The sequence below is a fragment of the Xiphophorus hellerii genome, chromosome 24 (genome assembly GCF_003331165.1).
Source record: "Xiphophorus hellerii strain 12219 chromosome 24, Xiphophorus_hellerii-4.1, whole genome shotgun sequence".
NCBI classification, from domain to species: domain Eukaryota; kingdom Metazoa; phylum Chordata; class Actinopteri; order Cyprinodontiformes; family Poeciliidae; genus Xiphophorus; species Xiphophorus hellerii.
The window spans coordinates 16210890-16236506 of NC_045695.1; the positions used below are offsets into that span (position 1 = coordinate 16210890).

At 41.0% G+C, this 25617-nt stretch overlaps 2 protein-coding genes across 2 annotated transcripts in view; both read left to right on the plus strand.

The window, feature by feature from the left end:
* Positions 1–7883, plus strand: part of LOC116715638 (NLR family CARD domain-containing protein 3-like) — a 59213-nt gene extending 51330 nt beyond the window's left edge. The window contains exons 8-10 of the mRNA XM_032556171.1: positions 5167–5346; positions 7022–7195; positions 7727–7883. Of these exons, the coding sequence (XP_032412062.1) occupies positions 5167–5346; positions 7022–7195; positions 7727–7883 (511 nt within the window). The remainder of the gene's footprint in view (positions 1–5166; positions 5347–7021; positions 7196–7726) is intronic.
* Positions 7884–10237: 2354 nt separating this feature from the next.
* Positions 10238–25617, plus strand: part of LOC116715637 (NACHT, LRR and PYD domains-containing protein 12-like) — a gene marked incomplete at its 3' end in the record, with an annotated part of 30075 nt that continues 14695 nt past the window's right edge. Inside the window, exons 1-6 of the mRNA XM_032556169.1 lie at positions 10238–13596; positions 17682–17805; positions 18265–18491; positions 18619–18623; positions 19070–19120; positions 22930–24683. Coding sequence (XP_032412060.1) covers positions 13575–13596; positions 17682–17805; positions 18265–18491; positions 18619–18623; positions 19070–19120; positions 22930–24683 — 2183 coding nt within the window. The remainder of the gene's footprint in view (positions 13597–17681; positions 17806–18264; positions 18492–18618; positions 18624–19069; positions 19121–22929; positions 24684–25617) is intronic.

Genomic DNA, 25617 nt, shown 5'->3' on the forward strand with positions numbered 1-25617 from the left:
TTTTTTTTTGCAACAATGTAACATCAGCAAAACAGCTACCCTACAATAGAGTCAGGAGACTAGAGATCACTCGACGCAGCGAAGTCTGACAGTGTCCCATGGACAACAAGAGGTGCCTTTTACACCCGTTACAGAGTAAACACATACAAGTGGGCCAAGCGCAACCTGGGTAGGAGGTTCAACCCAGAAACGGCTAATGAAGTCCAGATCTTCCTAGCGTCAAAGGAGGAAGAAGCAATCCCTCCTTCTCTTTCCACCTCCTCTTCATCCTCTGCCTCCTCCATCTCTCACCGCGCCCCCTCCCCTCCCGGTTCCTGCTCCTCCGCCACAAGCCACCCAGAACAGTGTAACCAAGCTCTGGACTCAGATGAGAACCTGGATGAAGCTCCCCATCCTCCTTCACCACGTCTAACCTGCTCATCTTCTGCCACGCTCCCTCCCTCTTTGCCTGCTCGCCCTGCCATGGTCACCTCAGCGACGATGACAGATCCTTTGCCGACGGATTGGACACCGCCAGGCTCACAGAGGGAGGAAAACGAAAGATCCCCGTAGATGGCACTGAAGCTCATGTAAACCAAGAAAAGGACAATCCTAGCCAATGGCAGGAATCATACGAGACTTTGGAAACTCACACATCAATAACAGGCTGAACATTATCTTTATCATAAAGCGCCTCAATGACAGCCATGGACTCTATCAGGCGATAAACTGGTTTAATAATCCTCCCAAAGTGTGAAGTTAGGTGGCGAACAGCATCCTCTCCCTCACTGTCTGGAGGATGAACAGAGCCAGCAGCATCAGGAAGATGAGGTAAGGAACCAGCAGTCGCCAGTACTCCAGTTTCCATAGAGGAGTTCTCAGAGTCATGAGGCAGGTCACTATGTCCAACTGATGGAGCCGAAGACACAACCTGAACCCAGGAAGCAGAACGGTCATCTCCATCACTACAGGACAGGGAGTCAGGTAGAGAAGGCTCAGCAGGAACAGCACTAGGAGCCTCGCTAGAACTTCCTGTTCCATGTGAATCAGGAACCAGGGGGACTCTAACCACAGTATGGTGGTTCACATTTCCATCCAAGGTCATCCCCACAGGTAAAAAGTTCACATCAAGAAGGAGGTTGTGATGCACGACACGCTCTTATGACGGTCTCTTAAACGATAAATAGGGGGAGAGCCAGTTTGGATGCAACCACCGTGTTCATTACAGGCTCCCATTTATCAGAAAGCTTCTGCTTTCCTCTGGCTCCCTGTTCGCCACCAGGACCTGATCTCCAACTGACAGAGGGTGACCCTTGGCTCTCTTGTTGTACTGGTCACATGGATGTTTCTGCACTGCTGCTCTTCTCAGCCATTAGTATGGCAGAACGCAAATCTAACCCTCAGCCGACGTCCTCTCCCTCAAGGATGCTTCGTGAGTCCAATTTCTTTTAAAACTCCGCCACACGAGTTGCAGGACTACTCCTCCATTGCGCTAAAATCAGTGTCGCCATGTAGACATGTTCCTCTCCCACCTCAGATCAGCCGCAGTTCTCCTCGGATCAGCTGCAGTCTTCCTCCGAGCTTTTTACTACAGAATACTTGCACAGATATCCCACACACCGTGTTCAGGGATACTTGTGCAGAACACGCCCGAAAACTCCAGTTCCTTCTCCCACCTCAACCTCTGCAAACATTAGCAGCGGTCTCCATTAGTTTCCTCCTTCTTCTCTCTCCCGCGTTCTTCTACCTTCTTCCCATCAGCCCACTGTCCCGTTGTTTCTCTGTTGAGTTCACTTGTCCCTCGTTAACCTAAAATACTTTCATAGATAGGAAATTTAATACAGTCTTTAAACAAATGAGATAACTGATCAAAGAAGAATACACTTATGTAAATACACCAGTCACCTCCAGAAAAGTTTTGGCTTCCTGTTTTTTCCAGTATTTCTCACATTACTCACAACAGTAACCTCTTCCCTCATGTATATAGTCACTCGGATTAAAAATTTACAAAAACAATAATACACGTTTCTCACTTATCCTCCCTTTTTTTTTTTTTTACATTAAACCAACCTTGTAAATATTTTGTAAATATTAAAGGCCTTTGACGTCATCAGCTCTGCCACAGCCAAACTCCAGACTCAACACCCGGACGTTGTTATTGTCTCTTGTCTTGTCTTGTCTCTATGCTGTAACTGCGAAGTTATTTCCCTGCTGGGATAAATAAAGTACTTCTATTCTATTCTATTAAGTGCATGGTTTTAAACCAGGGGCTACATAATTATAACAAAGAAAAGTACAACCAGGTTACACCTATAGCACAATGATCACTAAAGTTGTTTGTAAAAACTCCTATCCCTCTGTTTTTATGTGGAGCGTTTGTCATAATTAAATCAAGGAGTGATGATTTTAGAGGACATTTGTTATTAGGTCAGGTGCTGTAATTTATCAACTGGGTGATATTTAAAGAATCACAGATAGTTTTTAAGCTATCTGAAGATGATGTCAACCAGTCTAGATTTGAATCTCCTAACAAAACTAATTCAGTATTATTTAGATCAGCTAGATATTTGTTCAGATTAGTGAGAGCATCACAGACAGCAGAATGTCGATAACATCCTATAACTGTGATGTGCTGAGCTTTAGTGAATTCAAGATTCAAGGCTAGAAACTCACATTGTTTTGGAATAGATACAGCAGATAGAAGTGAGACATAGAAGTTGTTCTTTACATGGATGGCAGGCAGAGACGATGGTAGCTAGCAGGCGGAGACGATGGTAGCTAACAAGGAGAGACGATGGTAGGTAGCAGGCAGAGACGGTGGTAGCTAACAAGGAGAGACGATGGTAGCTAACAAGGAGAGAGATGTTAGCTTGCGGGCAGAGACCATGGTAGCTAGCACGCAGAGACGATGTTAGCTAGCAGGCAGAGACGAAGGTAGCTAGCAGGCAGAGACGATTGTAGCTAGCAGGCAGAGACGATGGTAGCTAGCAGGCAGAAACAATGGTAGCTAACAAGGAGAGACGATGGTAGGTAGCAGGCAGAGACGGTGGTAGCTAACAGACAGAGACGATGGTAGCTAGCATGCAGAGACGATGGTAGCTAGCAGGCAGAGACGATGGTAGCTAGCAGGCAGAGACGATGGTAGCTAGCAGGCAGACACGATGGTAGCTAGCAGGCAGAGACGATGGTAGCTAGCCGGCAGAGACGATGGTAGCTAGCAGGCAGAGACGATGGTAGCTAGCAGGCAGAGACGATGGTAGCTAGCCGGCAGAGACGATGGTAGCTAGCAGGCAGAGACGATGGTAGCTAGCAGGCAGAGACAATGGTAGCTAGCAGGCAGAGACGATGGTAGCTAGCCGGCAGAGACGATGGTAGCTAGCAGGCAGAGACGATGGTAGCTAGCAGGCAGAGACAATGGTAGCTAGCAGGCAGAGACAATGGTAGCTAGCAGGCAGAGACAATGGTAGCTAGCAGGCAGAGACGATGGTAGCTAGCAGGCAGAGACGAAGGTAGCTAGCAGGCAGAGACGATGGTAGCTAGCAGGCAGACACGATGGTAGCTAGCAGGCAGAGACGATGGTAGCTAGCCGGCAGAGACGATGGTAGCTAGCAGGCAGAGACGATGGTAGCTAGCCGGCAGAGACGATGGTAGCTAGCAGGCAGAGACGATGGTAGCTAGCAGGCAGAGACAATGGTAGCTAGCAGGCAGAGACGATGGTAGCTAGCAGGCAGAGACGATGGTAGCTAGCCGGCAGAGACGATGGTAGCTAGCAGGCAGAGACGATGGTAGCTAGCAGGCAGAGACGATGGTAGCTAGCAGGCAGAGACGAAGGTAGCTAGCAGGCAGAGACGATGGTAGCTAGCAGGCAGACACGATGGTAGCTAGCAGGCAGAGACGATGGTAGCTAGCCGGCAGAGACGATGGTAGCTAGCAGGCAGAGACGATGGTAGCTAGCAGGCAGAGACGATGGTAGCTAGCAGGCAGAGACGATGGTAGCTAGCCGGCAGAGACGATGGTAGCTAGCAGGCAGAGACGATGGTAGCTAGCAGGCAGAGACGATGGTAGCTAGCAGGCAGTGACGATGGTAGCTAGCAGGCAGAGACAATGGTAGCTAGCAGGCAGAGACAATGGTAGCTAGCCGGCAGAGACAATGGTAGCTAGCAGGCAGAGACGATGGTAGCTAGCAGGCAGAGACGATGGTAGCTAGCCGGCAGAGACCATGGTAGCTAGCAGACAGAGACGATGGTAGCTAACAAGGAGAGAGATGTTAGCTAGCAGGCAGAGACGATGGTAGCTAGCAGAGGGAGACGATGGTAGCTAGCAGGCGGAGACGATGGTAGCTAGCAGACAGAGACGATGGCCTAATGTAGCCGGGGCATCTTGTCCCGGAATGATGTGCTGCGCACTCTTCCTCTTGCCCATATATGGAAGACGCAGTGACAGAGGACAGCTGGTTTGTTAGCGAGACAGGTAATCAGCATTTAAAGGCAGGTAGATCTCTGAGGAGATCAGATCCCAGGCTGATGATTCCTGCAGAGGCAAGATACTGGTCTGCTCCCAGTTCCTCTGTGGCAGCATTTAATAACCTGCTTCTGGGAACTATGGCTCTATAGAATATACTATTATTATTAATGATGATGATGATTCTAGATGCTGCAGCAGATATTGGCTAAACAAACCCAGAGATGCCAGAGGTCCACACCAGGCTGGACTTCCTGCTCTGCTCACTTCATTTCTAACTCACTTCCTGCTTGGTGGAAGATCTCACGGAGCCAAACGGTCTAGTCCAAATCCGAGCTGTGAGCAGTTCCTCCTCCTCTCCATCATCTCCAGTAGTTTCCTTCATCAGCTCAGTCAGCCTCTTCATCAGCTGCTTCAGCTCCTTTGAGGCTCTGATGCTGCAGCTCCATCAGATGCTGCAGAGAAAACTGAACTTTCCTTCACAGATGATAGAAGATCTTCAACATCTGACTGCAGCTGAAGGTCTGAGGACATGAAGCCTGGACCAGAACCAGAACCAGAACCTGGACTTTAACCAGGACCTGCACAGATTCTCTGTGGGGTCAAACTCAGTAAATTGAAGATCAGATGTTGATCAGATGATGACATCACTGTTATCATATTTTAGTCTGTTTATGATCCAGATTGATTTCATTAGAACTGAATTTATTTCTTCTCTAATCACAGACTTGGTGACTGTTCGCTCCGAAAGGCTGAATGTGAAGTTTTGGCCTCGGCTCTGAAGTCCAACCCAGATCTGACTGAACTGGAAATAAATCAGATCTTCATATATGAAGGTGGAGACTCTGATCTGAAGCCTCTGGTTGAGATCCTGGAGAGTTCAGTCAGTAAAGTGAAGAAACTGAGGTTTGTTTTCTCTATTTATCCAATAAAATCATTCATTGATTCTTCAATCATTAGCTTAATTAATAAGTTAATTTAATATATTTTCTTTTAAAACAATCTGTTTAAATGTCAGAATAAAATCTCTAAAACATTTTATATTATAAATAAATTATTTTCTTATTTCAGACTTTGAGATTATTGAACTTTGTTTTTCTGATTTTAAAATGTTTTTACTGATGAACAAAAAGCTGATTATCAGGAAGCAGCAGAAATATCTTCACCTCATCCAGGCTGGTAGAAAACTTTGAGTTTCTGTTTGGATCAAATGTTCTGGTTCTGCTGGTTTGGACTCTTTAAACCAGTTTGACTGGATCAGATGTTAGAATCAGTTCATCGTGTTTCTTTAACATTCAGGGAAATTAATTTTCTACATTTTTATTGTTTATTTGTTCATGTTTCAGTTTAACCTTTATTAATACTATATGCAGTCTGAGCTTTTTCCCTCAAATTACCAGCAGAATCACGTCTAACAGCTACATTAATAGATCAGATATTTAATACATAACAATACAATAAGTGGATTATTAGTTATTGATATTAGTGATCATTTACTTGATTTTGTTGTTTGTGAAAACTAATGAAAGATAAGAGTAATCTAATTTCTAACAGATTAAGGATAGAAGAATCTATAAAATCATTTAAAGATAAATTATCTAAACAAAACTGGGAGTCAGTATTGAAAGAAAAGGACATGGATAAAGCATATGATCTGTCAGGTTTAAACACCTATTGAGAGATTAAACAAACACAAGAAAGACAAGAGAGTTAGATTCTTTTGTCCTCGCGAGGAGAACAGCCACAGATGTTTTCAGTCACACATCTCCTCCGTTCTGAAAACATATGTGTCCGTTCTCCCTTTTTATTGCCGTTAGGATCCCTGTTACAGAGAGCGTCTCAAAGGGGCGGGGGAAAACACTTCAGTCACATGATTGCAACGCAAATGCGAGTCACTAACAAAACACACGGTATCTACACGCTAGATTATTGTGTTCCAGACACAGGATAACACAGAGCAAGTTGTACGTCTTCATGGCGACAGTTTTATATCCAACAGGTCAGGATGCAGAGGTTTCTGCTGAGCGATAACCTGTTGAAAACAGTTTCTCTGCTCTTCCTCAGAGGCTTTCTGAGAAAGGAATCAAAGTAATTCAACAACACAGAAACTTTCTTTATGCTAAGATGAAACAAATAAAGGCATATAAGACAAGAACATTATAAAGGCACATGAAACAACAAATATTTGATAATATTATTTATGTATATATGCAGGTAAATGCATATCTATATACTGTATATGGGTGTATGTATTACTTTCATCTGGTTCAGGAAATATTATTGTTTTATTTGTTTTGGAAAGGATTCTGGAAACATAAATACTATTTATTCTATGAATTAATGAATAAAAAAGGATTTTGATTATATAAGTTAAACTTCATCAGACTCAGTCACTGAATAAACATGAATTTGAGTTTGTAAATTGATAGTAAAGTATTATATTTACACTTAGAAACATAAAAATCTTTATTATTATTATTATTATTATTATTATGTTTTGTTGGTGAAACGTCTGAAATAAATTATCATCATCAACCTGCATCCTGTTGGCTTCAGCTCACATCTTTTATTCTTTATTCAGATTGTGGTTCTGCAGTTTGTCAGAGACCAGCTGGACTTCTCTGTTCTCAGCTCTGAAGTCCAACCCGACCCATCTGACAGAACTGGACCTGAGCAGAACCAACCTGAGAGATTCTGGAGTGAAGGAGCTCTGTGGTTTTCTACAGACTGAAGGCTGCAGACTGGAGACATTGAAGTATTTTAATTCTATAATTATTGATATTTCTGTGAATAATTAGATATAATTGATCATAAATCAAATTAATTTCTTCTGTTGTAATAAAAATTTTCTGAGTTTGTTCCTGGACTTGGATCCAGAGTTTAATTTAGTCCCTCTGTGTAACTGAGTTGGACCTGCTGATCTGAGGTCAGAACAGGACAGCATTCGGACCCCCAGTGTGTAGAAATCCCCCTCATGTGAAGCAGGTCAAAGGTCATTCAACCCAGTCTAGAAAAGTGAATTCCTGGAATCTGACAGGAACAAATCAATAATCAATGATTGATGCTTCAACACTTTGATCAGAACCTGGAATGATTTTACTGACTAAAATCCTCCAACACAACATGACCCAGTACCAGGTTCTGGTTCTGGTTCTGAAGTCAGCAGGTCTTTATTGAAGCAGCAGCTTGTTGGCATTAATATTGATGAGAATCTTTAACTGGTTCTGTTGGACTGGTTAACCTGCATCCTGTTGGCTTCAGCTCACATCTTTTATTCTTTATTCAGGTTGTTTTACTGCAGTTTGTCAAAGATCAGCTGTGATTATTTGGCCTCAACTCTGAAGTCCAACCCGACCCGTCTGACAGAACTGGACCTGAGACACAATAACCTGAATTATTCAGATGTTCAGCAGCTGGAGGATCTTGTAAAGACTGTAGAGTAAGTAAATGTTTGTAGTGAGTCCAGCTGCTGTCAGCATATTGAACTAAACCCAGTTAGCATCAAAGCAAAGATCCAGTGTTCCCAGTAAAGCTGCAGCTTCTCAGTGGGAGGAGAATGGTTCAGGCTTCCTGATTGGACACAGAGACAGCAATCAGCCAATCAGAGGAGCAGCAGCTTGCTGTGTTCCTGTGTTTGTGTTGGTGTGAAGATGAGTGTTGTTGCTGTGTCCATGTCTCCAGGAAGTCCAGCTGGACTCCAGCGTCCAGCCGTCCAACATGTCTAGAGACAGTGGTCCTCATCCATCAAACTGTGGCAGCAGCAGATCTGATCTCAGATCTGTTTGTTCTCTCAGTTCAACAGGAAACAACTGATCAGGTTCATCTTGGTCACAGCTCTGAGATCAGTCTGACTGCAGCCTGGAAACCATCTAGTGGATGTGCTGCGTCACTGACTGCTGCTGGAGAGAGGCTGGAAACACTCACTGATCTGCTCTCTCCTTCCTTCTTCTCTCTGCAGGTTCTGATCTCTGTGAAGTAGAAAATGGTCTCTGTGTCCTGCTGATCCTCAGAGGTTGAAGCTGCAGCAGTTTGAGTCTAAAGAGACTCTGACTGGATCATGATGATGACCTCTGACCTCCAAGATTTCCCTCCTGTTTATTTTCTCATGTTGTCATTTAGTGTCTGATATTGTTTGTCTCTTTGGATCAATAAAGATCCAATTCAAACTGGGCTCCATTTAGAGGCTTCATGGAGTTTTGATCTGAACTGGAATCAACTGGAAAGTTGATCTTTTTTCTCTCTGATTCATTTTCATCCTGGAACCAGAAATGGTCTGAGAATGGAAACATGGGAATCATTTTCAGTTCAGCTTTGAAGCCATGAAATACACTTCAAACCTCTTTTCTCTGCTGCTTCTTCCTTCTGCTGACATGAAAATGTTCCTCAAAGCTCCACAGATAAAAAGATGCTTTACTGGAAACTGCAGAGAAACTTCAGCTTCCATCACAGAAACCAGTTGAACCAGTTTAGAACTGGATGTCCCACAGAAACTCTGATCTTATATCAGTTTTCAGGAACATCTGGAACCTGGAAAAAAAGATTTTATATATTTTTATCTTTTAATAGTCATTATAAAATCTCCAAATATTAAGTTTTGCATCATCATTGATTCTCAGTTTGTTTTGGTTTTTACTAGATCCTGAGAAACTTTTAGAAAAACTTTGAGTTTCTTTGTTGATCAAATGTTCTGGTTCTGCTGGTTTGGACTCTTTAAACCAGTTTGACTTGATCAGATGTTAGAATCAGTTTGTTAAGTTGCACAAAATTCGAGACCAAACTTCAGCTTTAGGAGAGAACAAACAGCTTAAATTAACATTTGCAAATGGAGAAAACGTTCAAAGCTCACATCTCAGTGAGAATCGGATGAGTTCTGACTTGGGGCTGAACGTCCCCTCATCTACATAGGATACATCACACATTACGTAGCCACACCCCCTGGCTCAAGTGGCTCAAAAATCTATAAGTTACTTATCTGTAAGTTTCAGTTGAGCAGGGTTGCATACACATTCACAGCTCAACTTTGGCCATATTCTTTGTGTTTCTTGTGCATAAGACACCCTTTTAGGTTTATCTAATAGATAATATAGATAATAGATAATTTCTACTTTCTTTCTGTGTCCAAACAGGCGTTTCTACAAAAAGGCCTTTCTGCGGATGGCTAATCAGATGCTAGTAACTGAACTTCTACAAAATAGGCTTATCACCTTAGCCATGTCTAACATGTCTAACCGCTGAACACCCTGTTCTTCTTTGAGGAGGGTCAGAAGAGCACATGTCCTGTTGAGCTGCAACTGAGTGCAAACCTTTAATAAAAACATCATAAAGTGTACATTCAAAATTAATTAAACATTGTTAATATTTTTTTCCTTCACAAGTTCATCATGTTTCTTTTACATTCAGGGAAATTAATTTTCTACATTTTTATTATTTATTTGTTCATATTTCAGTTTTAACCTGCATCCTGTTGGCTTCAGCTCACATCTTTTATTCTTTATTCAGGTTGAGGGGCTGCAGTTTGTCAGAGACCAGCTGGACTTCTCTGTTCTCAGCTCTGAAGTCCAACCCGACCCATCTGACAGAACTGATCTCGTACAGAACCAACCTGGGAGATTCTGGAGTGAAGGAGCTCTGTGGTTTTCTACAGACTGAAGGCTGCAGACTGGAGAGATTGGAGTATTTTAATTCTATAATTATTGATATTTCTGTGAATAATTATATATAATTGATCATAAATCAAATTAATTTCTTCTGTTCTAATAAATATTTTCTGAGTTTGTTCCTGGACTTGGATCCAGAGTTTAATTTAGTCCCTCTGTGTAACTGAGTTGGACCTGCTGATCTGAGGTCAGAACAGGACAGCATTCGGACCCCCAGTGTGTAGAAATCCCCCTCATGTGAAGAAGGAGGTTAAAGTCCTGGTAAGTCAGTTGTCCTAGAAGAGGATAGATTACCTGAAAAAGTGATGATTGGGTATGTCAGTTATTCAATAAGGCAATATATTCCTCCACCAACCAGATGCTGCAAATGTTAAAGGTTTGGACAGATTGCTGCTGCTTGCAGAGCTAAAGCTAGGTGTGCTAAGTGTGGAGGGGAGCATGAGTATAAAAAATGTTCTGAAGGAACTAAGTTAAAGTTTGTGGTGGGGAACATAGTGCTGCATTTAAAGGATGTGAAGCTCATAAAAGAGCAGCGCAGTGTTGAGGAAAAATGATTATTTTTAGTGCTTAATACAGTTAATCTTACGGCATGTGTAAAAGTTATATTCAACACTCTTATTTGGAACAGGTTTTGTGTGAGCATTCGGGATTGGGCCAGATGAACAGGCATTCAGACAGGCAGGGGCCTCCCCGCTGTGCGGCTAGATTACACGAAGCCATAAAATTAGCATTCCGATGGGGCAGAAGCGCTGGAGCTTGGGGGAAGAGACTTCAGATTCCAAAGGTATCTGCGAAGTCTCATCTCAGGATCTTTCTGCGCCCGGGACGGCCGTAGCACCACAGGGGTCAGGACGAAGTGGTCCGCCCTTTTGTTTTGACAGAGACCAGATGGCCCTTGGATCTTTGCCGTAAATTAGGGGAGTTCCCAAGTTTCTCTGAGTGCCTAAGGGAGTTTCTAGTTGGTCGAAGAGCGGAACGCCTTGATTGCATATATTAAATAGAAGAAACACCCCCTTAGTATAAAATTTCGTGTCAGCGCTAAAAATTCAGAGAGCTGCCACTATTTTTGCTTTTTTGCATCGGCTCTGCCTTTTTGTTTGTCTTTGTCTTCGTTTGTCTTCGTTTTGTTGGTCTGTCTTCTCTGTCTTTCTCTGTATAAGGAAAAATGCATATCTCCGTACCTCTGCAGCTTTGTTAATTGATTCATGCGTTGCTTTGTATGGGATTAAACTCTGTGATCTGTGACGTCAACGCACACTGTTGTTGTTTCTCTCTCTTCTAGCGCTGCCCGCTAAGGATCCCGGGAATTTAAGGAAGAAAGAGCCAAACGTTTTGTCCAAAAGTTAATTTTAAATTATTCTTTCTTAACAGCAGGTACAAAATATACGAGTAAAGGAAAAAGTTACCTATGCAGATGCAGTTAAAAGTAATTTAAATGTTAATGCTAAAAACATTTCTGTGCTCCAAACTCCATCTGAAACAACAGAGCAAATGCAGAACCAGAGAACCTTAGGAAGTACAAAGATTGTGGAGAAAAAGAAATTTGTTGCATTTATTGTGGAAGTAATAAATTGTTCAGCACAGACAGATAGTTGAACAGAGCGAATTAAAATAATAATTAAAGCAGCAGAAAAATAGCTTGAGATTGAAGACTTGTCTTTTCAGTGCAGTTTTAACAACTGGGATGAATGAAGGTCAACAGTCCAGTAATGGTGAAATTTGATGGTTTTATCCATATTGCAGTGGAATGCAAGAAGCTTAATAGAGTTTAATGTTTTTATCAAAAGACAGAATGTTAAACCAAATTTCATGTAAGATACATATACAAAAGATTATTGATAAATGTAAAAAGGGCATTAATATTTTGAGATGTCTGTCTGGGAATGATTGGGAGCGACAAGCACGTCTTTGAAAAGATTGTATGATGTTTTAATTCGATCTGTGTTGGACTCTGGATGTATTATTTATAAGTCAGCTGCTAATTCTTTGTTATTAGATTTAGATAGAATCCAAGCTAAAGCGCTCCGGAAATGTTGTGGTGCTTTTAGAACGTCTCCAATTCCTGCTCTTCAGGTGACAACTGGAGAAATGCCTCTGGACTTAAGGGATGAAACTGTCAGCAAATTATTGGTTACAATTACAAGGACATGAGGAAAATCACCTGCTAGACAGATATTCAGAGAATGTTGGGAGTATGGCCATAACATTAGGAGTTTGGGATGGGAAGGAAATATTTATGCAGATCATTTGGGGATAAATAATATATCATGCTGTAAAACTGTAATTACCGGTAAATCTAAAATTGCTCCATGGTTATTTGAATTGTCTATAGTAAATTTAGAAACCCACAAAATAGAACAGTCCTTTGGAGGTTTGTATCAAATTATTCAGCAGTATTTAGAAACAATGTATGAAAATATGACACAAATATATACAGATGCATCAAAAGAGGAAAATGGTAAAACAGGAGTAGCAGTTTATGTTCCGAAACAAAAACCTTTTATAAAATGAAGAACAACAGATAATTTATAAATTTTTACAGCAGAGATGTTGGCAATTATTTTGGCATTACAATGGCTGCTGGAGGTGAAGCCAGTAAGGTAGTTATCTGTTCAGATTCAATGTCTTGCTTAACCAGTATTATAAGTGGAAAACCTGGAAGCCGTCAAGATCTTTTTGATGAAGTTAGTTATTTGATATATAAAGCAACAAAAGATAAATATTCAATTCACATGGGTTCCAGCACATAAAGGAATTGTAGGTAATGAAAAAGTAGATAAGTTGGCTAAAGAAGCAGTTAAGGCAAGAGAAAGTGAATATGATGTAGAGCAGAACATGTGTTGATTTATTGTAGAAAATATATAAAAGAGAGGAAAGAACTGGAAAGGGTAATGGGGAGTTCAGTAACTATGGCTAATTAATTAGGGAAGCATCAATCACATGATACAATTCAAGCCCTTATTAAATATTTAAAAGATACAAAATTAGCTGAGAGGATTTAGTAATTGTGTGTGAGTGTATAAGTATGTATATAATTTAGTTATTTTAAGATTTGAAGATTTATAGGAAAAATGAATTTCTGAATTACATCTCCGTCCAGTTGATGGCGGTAATACACAAAGTTTGTAAACTGCCAGAAAACGCTACAGAAGAAGAAGAGAATAAACTCGTTGCTCTAAATGATACGAGTCTGTAGCGCTGCAGCTAACTGGTTTCCAGCTTCAGACCAGCGGGTTAACTGGTTCCCAGTGAGATAAATGAAGACAGATTCTTCTCCTGGGTTCACTTCAATGTTTTATCTGTCAGTGTGAACTAGAAGCAGCTCCACAGAGATGAAAACAGCCCGCAGAGACTCTGAGCGGAGCTAGCGATGCTAACGATGCTAACAGGCTCCAGCAGCAGCTGTGGCTCCTAAACTGGAGCTTCAGCTCCAACAGAGCTGAATCAAAGCTCTACAACTCTGGTTTAGACGCTAAGATGCTGAGCTTCCGGTCTGAAGGTAGGAAAATATTTATGAAAAGTTAAATTATCCTGATGATGTTGATGTTTTAGCTGTGTAGCCGCGAACTGAACTTCTATTTACATCGGAACAGGGCGGTTTTTGCCCTCTAGTGCAGTGGCTCCCAACCCCTGGGCCGCGGACCGGTACCGGTCCGTGGACCAATTTTTACCGGGCCGTGCAAGAAATAATTAAATATTTCCGTTTTATGTATTATTTGAGTCTGGAGGATCTTTTATTTTGAAAACCCTTTAACCGGATTCTCTCGGTTACCTCTTGTGCGCCAACATTGAGCCACAAGCAGCAAAATGAGTCAGAAACAGATCAGATTCTTTGGAAAGTTTCTTTATGAAGGGAAAAAGCCCAGAGAAGACAGGAGGATGGATTTATCCCGGACCGGTAGGTGATTCCCACAGTCCAAGCTCTGCATGATATGATGACCGGATGTTACTGAGGCAGTGAAGCTTCGCCACTAGAGACCAAGCACTCTGTGCGTAAGCAACACTTGGGGTGTCATTGTCTCTCATCTCTCCCAGATGGACCGTCTGGTTGCAGAGAAACAAGCTCAGGGCTCCGTTAGTTGTTATCAGTTAAAATTTTCACGAAAGTAAAATGTTCGTTTTTGTGGTGCATCTGTATTTTGTGTCTTATTTTGAAGGGCTATGTAAACGTTACCATAGTGACCAGAGTCAGAGCATTAGCAGTGGTTGAGATGAGAGGAGTAGAGCTTGTGAGTTTTAGGTCTGGTTCACACAACATGATTTAAGGATTATCGGCCGATTTTCCAAACCTCTGAGACCACAGAGCCGATAAAAGTCCAACAGGTTCGGTCGGTTCGTGAGTCCAGACACATGGCAGGAGCAACACAGCACAGAACCGGTTCCACATGAAAATCCAGTAAAACCCCAACAGACCAAACGTGAATTTAGAATAATCAAACAGGATGACGATATAGAAGCAGCAGTGACAGTTTGTGAACTAATTTTAAGAGATAAAAAAGAAAACGGCGTTTGATAAAAGATGGCGGAGCAGCCGCTCTATTTGCTGCTCTATGATTTGGAGGTGAGTTATGTTTGTTTGTAGTTAACATTTTAACTGAATAAACATAACCACATATAATAAACATGTATAAAAATGACCTTTACGTGTAGTAATAAACATTTCTACATATCTCCTCTCATATCCACCGGACTCTAAGTTGCCATGTCAACGGTTTGGGATTTTCCTCCGTTCTTACATCACCGCGCTTTCTGATTGGCTACCTGTCACATTCAACAGGCTGCGTTTCGCTCCCAGTCAGGAAAAACCCCACAGGCTGCGATAAACGACGTTCCCACCACCAAGTAACACACCACCAAGTAACACACCACCAAGTAACACACCACCACGTAACACACCACACTCTGCAGGACGTTGTAAGATTGTCATAAAGGGAAAATCGGAACCAAAAAAAAAAAAAAAGGCTTTAGCGGGAACACCAACATGCAGAAGCATTATCTGACGTCCTGCCTCGCAGCAAAATGGCCAATTCTTGACCGGTCCGCGGTAATAAAAAGGTTGGTACTGTGGTAGAGAGTTTACAAACCACATTCACTTTCACATTAAGGGCGATATAAAAGAGTTAATTTTCTCAATTAGCTTTCATATTAAATAATAATTTGTACTTTTCTTGTTTCCTCCCTGAAACTTTTATTCAAAAGCAGGAAATTAAACTCTGCAGAGGTTTTGCACCATCACTGTATAATTTTCTTATTTCGATAGAGAGTCTTTAAAAACAGATAAAAATATTTACATGACATTAACAACAACAACATAATATTGTTATATGTGTAATACATTTATTCACAGATTAATTCAGTTATACAACATACTGCAATTAACTAAGTAATATTAACTAGTAATATTTTAAACTTTATTAACTTTTTATATAAAATTTTTCTCTATAAGCCGCTTTCATTCTGCTTGATGCTCTTATTGCAGATGATTGAATTTTATTTCAAACACATTTTTATTATAATTTTTCAGACCTTGAGTCTCAAAATTACCCACAGTGAATCATTTTTGGAGGATTTTTATAGAATAAGTTTTATTTTCCATGTACTAACCCTGCAGCGACTCTTATTTAACATTAACATTAAGCTGATTTGATTTGGCCTGATAAAAGTGAAAATGAGATCAAATAAACTACAATTAATATGAAGAGGAATATCTGTAGTTGCGATAGTTCACCACCAGAGGGCAGTGAGCGCTCATAATCCTCCATCAAACGCCTGTTAAACTGCAGTTTGTTCTGCTGGTTTTCTGCTGAATCCATGAAAAAAGCTGCTCAGCTTCAGATCTGCTTCACTAACAGCAAAACAGAAATACTGAAGCTTTTCCATCTTCACTCTAGTTTTTTCACTCTGTTAAATCTAACTGAACTATTAATGTTTATTCAGATGAATCAAACTTTGGCTCTAGAGGAAAACACAAGTTATGTGACTTTTTGTGGAAATAGAAACTCAGTTAACTTTGGTCTTCTTCTTCAGATCAGCCTCTATTTTGAGCTGCAGGATGGAAATAACTTGCTGACTTGTTACTAGAGGTAAGTGTTGCCGCTCCGGGTCCCTCCGTGTCTCTCGGCTCTCTGGAGCCTTTCTAACCGATGAACCCACCGAGGCTTCCCGGGGCCTCAGTCACCTCGGCCTGGGTCGCTCGGCTCTCATAGGGCCTGGTCCCCGCAGCAGCGCTCTGTTTACTTTATTGAAGGCCTGATCTAGAAAGGAATTAGATCAAATGAAAAACTTTATTGTGAGACGTTGCTGCTTCTAAAGTGATGCTAAGTGAGGTTACATTATGCGACTATAAGGAACAAAAAGAGAAATATTGAACACACTATAAACACACAGCTCAGTTACTGCGCAGTTAACCTGGTGAATGATCAGCTATGATCTACCATGACAGCAGCATCTAAAGCTGATCTGTTTGTGTGGAGCAATAATGAACTTTTCAGATTTAATCTAAATAAACTGAGAACTTAATGTAACTTTTACAGTCCATCAGTTCTTGCTGCAGCGACTCTCTCTGGTGTTTTAACCTAAAAAGCAGAACTAAAACATTGTAAACTAGTTTCTCTGCTTGTTGAAATCAGCAGGAAGTGAATCACATCACTCCGTCCCTCATCAGTCTGGGGTTCAGCAGAAACTGATGTTTCTCTTGTCTGTGGATCAGAACCGGCTTTAAGCCGTCCACAGATTTCCTCTCTTCCTCCTCACTGAGTTTGATCTTTTTCCAGGTTTTCCTCTTGTTGCTCCTTTCAGCAGGAAGAAACTCTTTGTCTCTCAAAGCTCTGCTGGAAAAATGCATCCAGATCCAGACTGACTCTTACCTGAAAGGTTGCTGTGTTTAGCAATCAGTATCTGCAAAATCGGAATCGATCAGCCAGAAAACTGCAGTCGGTTCAACCCTAAAAATAACAAAACTTTTAAATGGAGCAATAATAATAAAATAAATAATTTCACAAACATTTTAGATCAGTTGTAACAAACTAGTTTCTAACTAAAAGAGTTGCATTAATGTGTCTCTTTATTTTGAAGTTCAATCAGATCAATAGACTGAATATGTTTCAGGCCTCGCTGAGTGTTTGGGGGCTTCATCCCCCTATTGAAGCAGCTGTTTACCCATGATTCCTTGCAGTGGGTCCAGCTGGTACCTCAGCTGGATGCTGTGGTCCCTGAAAGCTGCTTTGTGTCTCTTGAGCTGAGAGGAAATCCTGCTGAGCTGCACACAGAGGCTGACATGTTGCTGAGATCCCAGCTGGACCCGGTTCTGTCTGGAGGAGAGCTGTGGACCCGACCTGAGCTGCTGCTCCCTCAGAACCTTCTGCTCACTGACTCCCTCCATACAGAGCTACAATAGAGTCATGATGGGTTCAAGTCCACTGGGAGCTAAATACGTTCACTAGTTCATAGGAAATGTTCACTCATTCATTCAAATGATTCACTCTGATCCTCTGAACACATGATGGGAACCAGCTTTCTGCTTCACAGGACAGTTACTGGAACCGGATCACTGGACTGACTGGTTCTGGTTTCTCTCTCCTAAAGGCCAGAAGATGGAAGATCAGGACAGAGCAGAACCTCCAGGACCCATCAGTCCATCTGTGAGGAGTGACCGGTCCAAACCAGAACCTCCAGAGTTCAGTAATGAACCTGGACCCTCAGACAGAAAGTAAGAAACCAGTTTCTAACTGATTCATGTGAATCTATAGAGATATAAAATAAATGATATTAACTGGTTGATCTTCAGTGTTTCAATAAACAGTAACTTAATTTTCTGAGATATTAATTTAAAGTTAGTCATGAAGTAAATCAGAGTTTGAATGAAGGTCTGAATGAATCAATGATGAAAATGTTGCATGAAAACAAAAACAACCAACAATGTGAGGAGCAACGACTCAGATTGTCTCTAAACCCAGTGAAGCACTGGAGCTTCCAGACTGGGAACACTGGTATCAGTCATGATACCAGATATAATACAATGAATAACTTCACACCAGAGATCATCAATGTTCTGAGGTTCTGTTCTGACCCAGTTCTGGTCTCTAGTTTGTGGTGGACCTTCATGAACATCTTCAGCTCCAGCCTGTTGATAGTGAAATATTTCACTGATGAAGAAATGTCTTTACAGGAGGAGGAAGAGGAACAGCGATGGTGAGAAGGAGCAGCCGTCCTGCTGTGCTTTGTGTCGGGAGGTTCTGATGGATTTGGTCTATACCAGCTGTGGAAACTGGTTCTGCAGACAGTGCATCAGGTCCCACTGGGACCAGTTTGCTCCATCTGGATCTTCCTCTTGCCCCCAGTGTAAAGAAAGACCCAGAACTGGAGCTGAACGGCCGACAGCCAATCAGAGCAGCTGTTCTCCAGGTGAGACTGAACTCCTCCAATCAGAGCCTCCTGTCGTCTCTGTCGGACCAGATCCACGTCTTTAGTTGAGATTTGGAAATTCAAGGTTTAAAAGTCTTTTAGTGATCAATTATTTCAGCTGGTGTAACTGGAACTTATGTGCTGGTAACTCTGGTTAACATGGTCCTCATTTAATTGGAGCCTGTTCAGAAAAATAAATAATTAATTTTATTCTGAAGGGTCACTTTGCACCATAACCCATGCCACCAGCTCTAGTGAAACACTTCATAGGATCAATATGATGAGACATCACAGGGTTCAGAGGAATGAAATGCAGACAGGATGGATAAAGAGATCATCAGTCAGATAATGGTTGTGTAATAATTGATTCTTTGTGGGCAGATCCAGGTTTTAATTTTGACATTTAATCTTTTAAGCAATTAATATATTATTCAAGTGTTTTATGTGTTTTCAGAAAATGACTAAAGGGCAATTTCATGTAATTTCTCACTATCTTGAGCATCTTTAAGCTGATCTGCTTCAAAAACTAAAATACTTAAAGACTTCAAACCTGCTGTAGGTTCTGTCAGGTCTTAATACCTATTAGAGACAATTTAAACAAACACAGGAAAGACAAGAGAGTTAGATTCTTTTGTACTCGCGAGGAGAACGGACAGAGATGTGTTTACAGTTACAAAACTCCAAACGCTCTGAAACACATTTGTCCGCTCCTCTCTTTTTATTACTTTCAGAAACCCTCGTACATCGGGCGCTTGCAACTTCTCAAAGGGAGGGGGAAAACAATTCATCACATAGTTGCAGCGCTAATGACATTCACTATTTAGACACATGTTATCTACACTCTAAATCCTTCTGCTCCAGTCGAGTACCAGACACGGCCGGCGTTGAGTAGGACAAGTTGTATATCACACAGGAGAGCAGAGTTTATTGCTGGGCAATAAACTCTGCTAGAAGAGTTGTCTCCGCTATCTCCCAGGAAGGCTTCACTGCTCTCTTTCTCAAGCAAGTCACAGGAAGGAATCAAAGTTATTTAACACACAGAAACATTACTTAAAAAAGAAGAAAAAGAGAAAAAGCATATAATTAAACATTATCTAAATGTAACTACAAGGCTACATGATACAACGAATATTTGATAATTACTAAAAATACAATTTATCCAACAGGTTCTTAGTTTCGTCTTAACTGCAAAATATTTAAAACCAGCTGTGAGGTTTATTGAAACATATTTGATTTGTGAACTTCAATACAGGAGGACATATGGCTAATTTATTATCTCAGATGCAAAGACTTCCTGTGTCTGTTATTCCAACATTTGGTGACAGAGAACCTAAAGCTTAGAGACTGAGATGAAGACTTGGTGATGATGGTAAAGAAAGGAAAAAAGTGATGAAAATGTTTGTTAATCAGTCAATATTTTCATCACAATATTTACCAATAATATCATAATTTTCTGATTTTTCTAAAATAGTGCAGCTTTATATTTAGAAGGTGTTTCTTTTATTGTTCTTCCTGCAGTGAGGAAATAAAGTGATGAACCAGAAGCTTCATTTGTTCTCATGTAGACAGAATCAGTGGTCATCACTCAGATATGAGGCAGAAACACAACAACAGGTTTAGACCTGAGGAGCTGATTAACAGACTCTGAGGGGAATCTCTGGATGGAGCAACATGAATAGTTGATCTGCATCATGTTTTTCTCTCAGACGTCAGTTTGAATGAATCCTGTTTCTGTTTCTGCCTGCAGAGGAAAAACTTTTCAAAGTTCGTTCTGAGTTTGTGAAGAGAGTTTCTGAGGAAATCCTGAAACAGCTCCTTGATGGGCTTGAGACAGATGGTGTCTTTGGTGATTTGGAGAAAGAGGAAATACTTGAGAAGAACCAAACCAGAGCAGACAAGGCCCGTGACACCATAGATGCTGTGATGAAGAAAGGACAGAGAGCCTGCAGATTGATGATCAAACGTCTTCATCACAGAGATCCGACTCTGTCCAACCAGCTGGGTTTGTCCTCTGACTCCTCTGGTCCAGGTGAGACACACAGTTCATTAAAGCTGCTTTTACAGCCTCTACTGTATTTGATTCAACTATAAACGATAAATTATTTTTCTTCAAATATTTCTGATTTCAAAATTTGTCACCACAGAGAAAAAGTTAAATATATTAATCTGCTTGATGAGACAATAGATTCTGGGTTCAGCTTGTTGAATATTAATTAAATCGAATGAAAACTAAATTCATTTGAATATGTCATCACTATGACATTTTCAAGTTTAGAAATTGACAGGTTAATATGGATTATGATGGGATTTTTTTGACCCTGAAGGACTTAATGAAAAGGTTTTGTACAGCTTGTACAGCCAACAGAGATAAAATGAATGCTTCTGTAGATTTACTTTTAAATGAACAGAAGCAGCTGTGGTCAACTCTGATGTTTGCATCGACACTCAGCAATGGAGAACCTCCAGGTTCTGGATCTGATGGTCTCAAATAAAACCAGATGTTTCACTTTGTTTTATAGAAATTAATTGCTGAGCCAAACATAATGATAAAGACTCAGATCAACTGATTATGTCATTATAAATATAAATATAACTACATTCTGACACTTGAAAGCCCTTTTGAATTTAGGTTATATAGTAAGAAGATGTAAACCAACAGTCACACATGAACTTTATTTCTTTTAAACCCATTGAAAAATGTAGGAGAGGAAATACTATTTCTGGAATTGTTGTTGCGAAAGGATTCTTGGCACCTCTTTGGGTCAAACTGACCTGACACCCTCCCTTCCCTTGCATGCGAAGCGTAAAGTTGGACCAAATATTACTTGGGAAAGGATGCAGTTTGTACAGATAAGAACAACAATCTGTGATAAATTGGCTTATTTGGCAAATCTGAAATGGAGCAGATCAAGAGGCCCAAATATTCTCAAGGAGGTCCAACATACAATCAGCCTTGTAAGGATCCTTCCATAAATCAAGGGTTGCAATGCTATTGGTTGAAACTTTCCAACTCACATCAGTAAAGATGAGATTGTATAAAAAAGGGTGATGTTAGGAATACGAGGAGATTTTTGGTTTTTGTACTGATGAAGTTGTAAGAGTAATAAATCTCCCAACTCGCCATGGCCTAAAGCAGCAAGAGAACCCGAGTCCGAAGTGCGTCATTTCCTTTACTTGTATATATTTAGGAGTTTAGCCACCTTTCAATTCTCCAACAAAAACAGTTAATATTACATAGTTTGGTCTTTCATGTTTGTGCAAACAGAACACTGAGCACAGCTGCATCATTTCCCTATTTTTTATTGCTTTCTGTTCCTCAGAGTAACAAATTCAAATCTGGAATATATTCCGATAACCATTGATGTAAATATTCCTGAAGGCATGAGCATATATACAATCATAGAAAGGTGGTTAGTGGTCACAGCACAGGATAGACGATTAATACGTTCAAAGCCACAACGAAGATCAAGGGCAAAAGTATGAGCTACTTTTGCCCACCTAAAGCACCTCTTTAGCTTTAGGTGCGATAGAAAATTTGTAAAATTTTGATCTTAAGGCTTTTTCCACATGTTAGTCTGGTAGACTCAGTTTGATTGGGACCAAAATTCTGTATCATTTTCAGCTACTGAAGTTCTCGTTCACACTGCATTGAGTCAAATGATGCAAACTAGTTGAAAAACCTGTTCCCTTCCTTGCCTGCAGGGAGCGCTGCACCAAGAACCTCTAAAATAAATGATACAGAAACGTCAGACAGAAACATGAGCACAACTTCCTTTTCACAAAATGTAAACTAAACTGGAGTAGTGTCAGATTTTTCATCAGATTTTGTTCTTACATCTGAAATAAATGTTTCTCAGATAAGTCTATTATTGTAACTAATCTTGGTTCCCTTCATGGTTCAATGTGTTGAAGATGGGCTGTAATGATTTCATTTCGGCTACAGCTGCCTTTCTATCACCTCCAACCATTAACAAGTAATTGGACAGGTGTACCTAATAAAGTGGCCAGTTCGGTTTTTTGTTTCCAGCTTTCAGACAGTGCTCAAAAAGAATGCCATTTCAAATTAAACACTTTGATAAATCTGAAAGGTCAGAGGTCGCTCTGTGGGAGCTATGTCTGATTAACTGAAACCTTCAACCAGAGAAAACCGGGAAAGAGTTTTAATGATCAAAACTAATTCTAACCAGCTCTGCAGAAAGAACCGGGTTTATAGTTCTTCTTACCATGCAGCGTTTTTATCAAATTTGAACCTTTTATTTATTGATTTACTTTTTTCTCATTCATTAAAGCTGATGCACAAATCGTCTCTGAGAATATCAAAAAATTATTGTTTTCCTTATGTTCAGCTGAAGTGTCTCCTCTCCTGTCTTTGTCTCTTTCTTCAGATTTTGATATTCGGTGTCAACGTGAGCTTAAAGCGTCTCTGAAGAAGAAGTTCCAGAGTCTCTTTGAAGGCGTCGCTGAACATGGAAATAAAACCGTTCTGAACCAGATCTACACAGAGCTCCACATCACAGAGGGGTTAACTAGAGAGGTCAACCAGGAACATGAGGTCAGACAGATTGAAACAGCATCCAGGAAACAAGAAACAACGATCAGAAGAGAAGACCTCTTTAAAGTCCCACCTGGAAGAGATCAACCAATCAGAACAGTGATGACCATGGGAGTGGCTGGCATTGGGAAAACACTGTTAACACAGAAGTTCACTCTGGACTGGGCTGAAGGCAAAACCCACCAAGACATTGATTTCATATTTCCATTCACTTTCAAAGAGCTGAATTTGCTGAAAGAAGAAAAGCTCAGCTTATTAGAACTGATTCATAGCTTCTTCACTAAAACCAAAGAAATCAGCAGCTTTGAAAAGTTCCAGGTTCTGTTCATCTTTGATGGTCTGGATGAAAGTCGACTTGGTCTGGACTTCAACAACAATCCGATCCTGACTGATGTTACAGAGTCCAGCTCAGTGGATGTTCTGGTGACAAACCTCATCAGGGGGAAACTGCTTCCCTCTGCTCTCCTCTGGATAACCACACGACCTGCAGCAGCCAATCAGATCCCTGCAACATTTGTTGACATGGTGACAGAGGTCAGAGGGTTCACTGACCTCCAGAAGGAGGAGTACTTCAGGAAGAGATTCAGAGATGATGAAGAGAAGGCCAGCAGGATCATCTCCCACGTCCAGAAATCAAAAACTCTCCACATCATGTGTCACATCCCAGTTTTCTGCTGGATCACTGCTAAAGTTCTGGAGAATGTGATGGAGACCAGAGAGGGAGGAGAGCTGCCCAAGACTCTGACTGAGATGTACATAGAGTTCCTGGAGGTTCACTTTGCAATCAAGGAGGAAAAGTATTTTGGAAAAGCTGAAGAAGATCCAGAGAACAAGAAGCTGATTGAGTCTCTAGGAAAACTGGCTTTTGAGCAGCTGCTGAAGGGAAACCTGATCTTCTATGACAAAGAGCTCAAAAAGTGCGGCATCAACATCAAAGATGCTGCGTTGTTCTCAGGAGTGTTCACTGAAATGTTTAAAAGAGAGAGAGGGACGCGCAACATCTCCGTCTACTCCTTTGTTCATCTGAGCGTCCAGGAGTTTCTGGCTGCAGTCTACATGCTCCACTGTTTCACCAGCAGGAAGTCAAAGGTGATCAAGACGTTTCTGGGAGAAAAACACAGAAAAACATCTCTAGATGAGTTCATGAAGAAAGTCATGGAGAAATCCCTCCGCAGTAAAAATGGCCACTTGGACCTGTTTGTCCGCTTCCTTCATGGTCTCACTGTGGAGTCCAACCAGAGACTCTTAGAAGATCTGCTGGGTCAGACAGAGAACAGTCCAGAAACCATCCAGAGAATCATCACCAACCTGAAGGAGATGAACACTGAATATATCTCTCATGACAGAAGAATCATCACCAACCTGAAGGAGATGAACTCTGATAGAATCTCTCCTAACAGAAGCATCAACATCTTCTACTGTCTGGTGGAGATGAACGACGTCTCATTTTATCAGGAGATCCAACGGCTGCTGGATTCAGGGAAGGAGCTCTCAGAGACTGACTGTTCAGCTCTGGCCTTCATGCTGCAGATGTCAGAGGTTCTGGATGAGTTGGACCTGGAGAAGTACAACACATCAGATTTTGGACGACGGAGACTGGTTCCAGCTGTGAGGAACTGCAGAAAGGCTCGGTGAGTCCAGATGTTTTCATTGTGTGAATGCTGATTCAGCTCTATTGTCCTCCTGTTTCTTCTTCTTCTGGTTCTGGATGTTTTTGGTCTTTAACTTCTTCCTTCATCCTCTGGACTATTTCAGCCATTCAACCATCTAAACATTCAGATCATCCAGGACAGCTGCAGCTTTTGGTTTCAGACATTTTGATAATTTTAAAAATATTTAACAGTTTATCAGTTTTCATGTTGAAATGAATAAAAACCTTCAGAACTCTAGAAATTCTGTTTTCTCTAAGATCCAGTCAGCCAGAGAAACATTTTAAACTTTAAGCTTCTCTTCACTCCATAATTCACCTTTTAGGATCTTTGACTGTTTTTATAAAATTATTGTTTAGGTTTAATGAAAATTAGAACCATTAAAATAAACCTTTCATTAATTAGAAACTTTGTGAAGAGTGTTGATCTTCTTCATTCTGTCATCATCCTCACCTCTTCCTCCTCCCACTAGTTTCCTCTGAGTTTGTAAATGAGACCAAAATGTGGTGATTGTTGTCTTGTTGCAGAAAAGTCCTAGTTTCTGTCAGATCCTCCCAAAGCTCTGAGAACTCTGCTTCCAGAGCTGGAACCATTTTCCTCATCAACTCTTCATCTGCAGCCTTTGTTGAAGCTGTTAGCCATGAAGACCTGGAGAGACATGAACTTCAACTCTTTAGACATCCCAGCCTCTTCTAGTTACTGGAGAACTTTCACTGCTTCACCATGAAAAATGCTGCTGGACCCAAACTCTCTGTTTTGGTCTTCAGCTCTTTAGGAGTTTAGCAACAATTTCTTCTGACATCCAAACCTTTGTTCCTCTGAGACAATGGACAAACCACTGCAGAGACATGGTTCCCTCTTCCAACCAGTTTGTCCCAGTTCCTCTCAGATCAACAGTCTGGGAGGATGGTTCAGA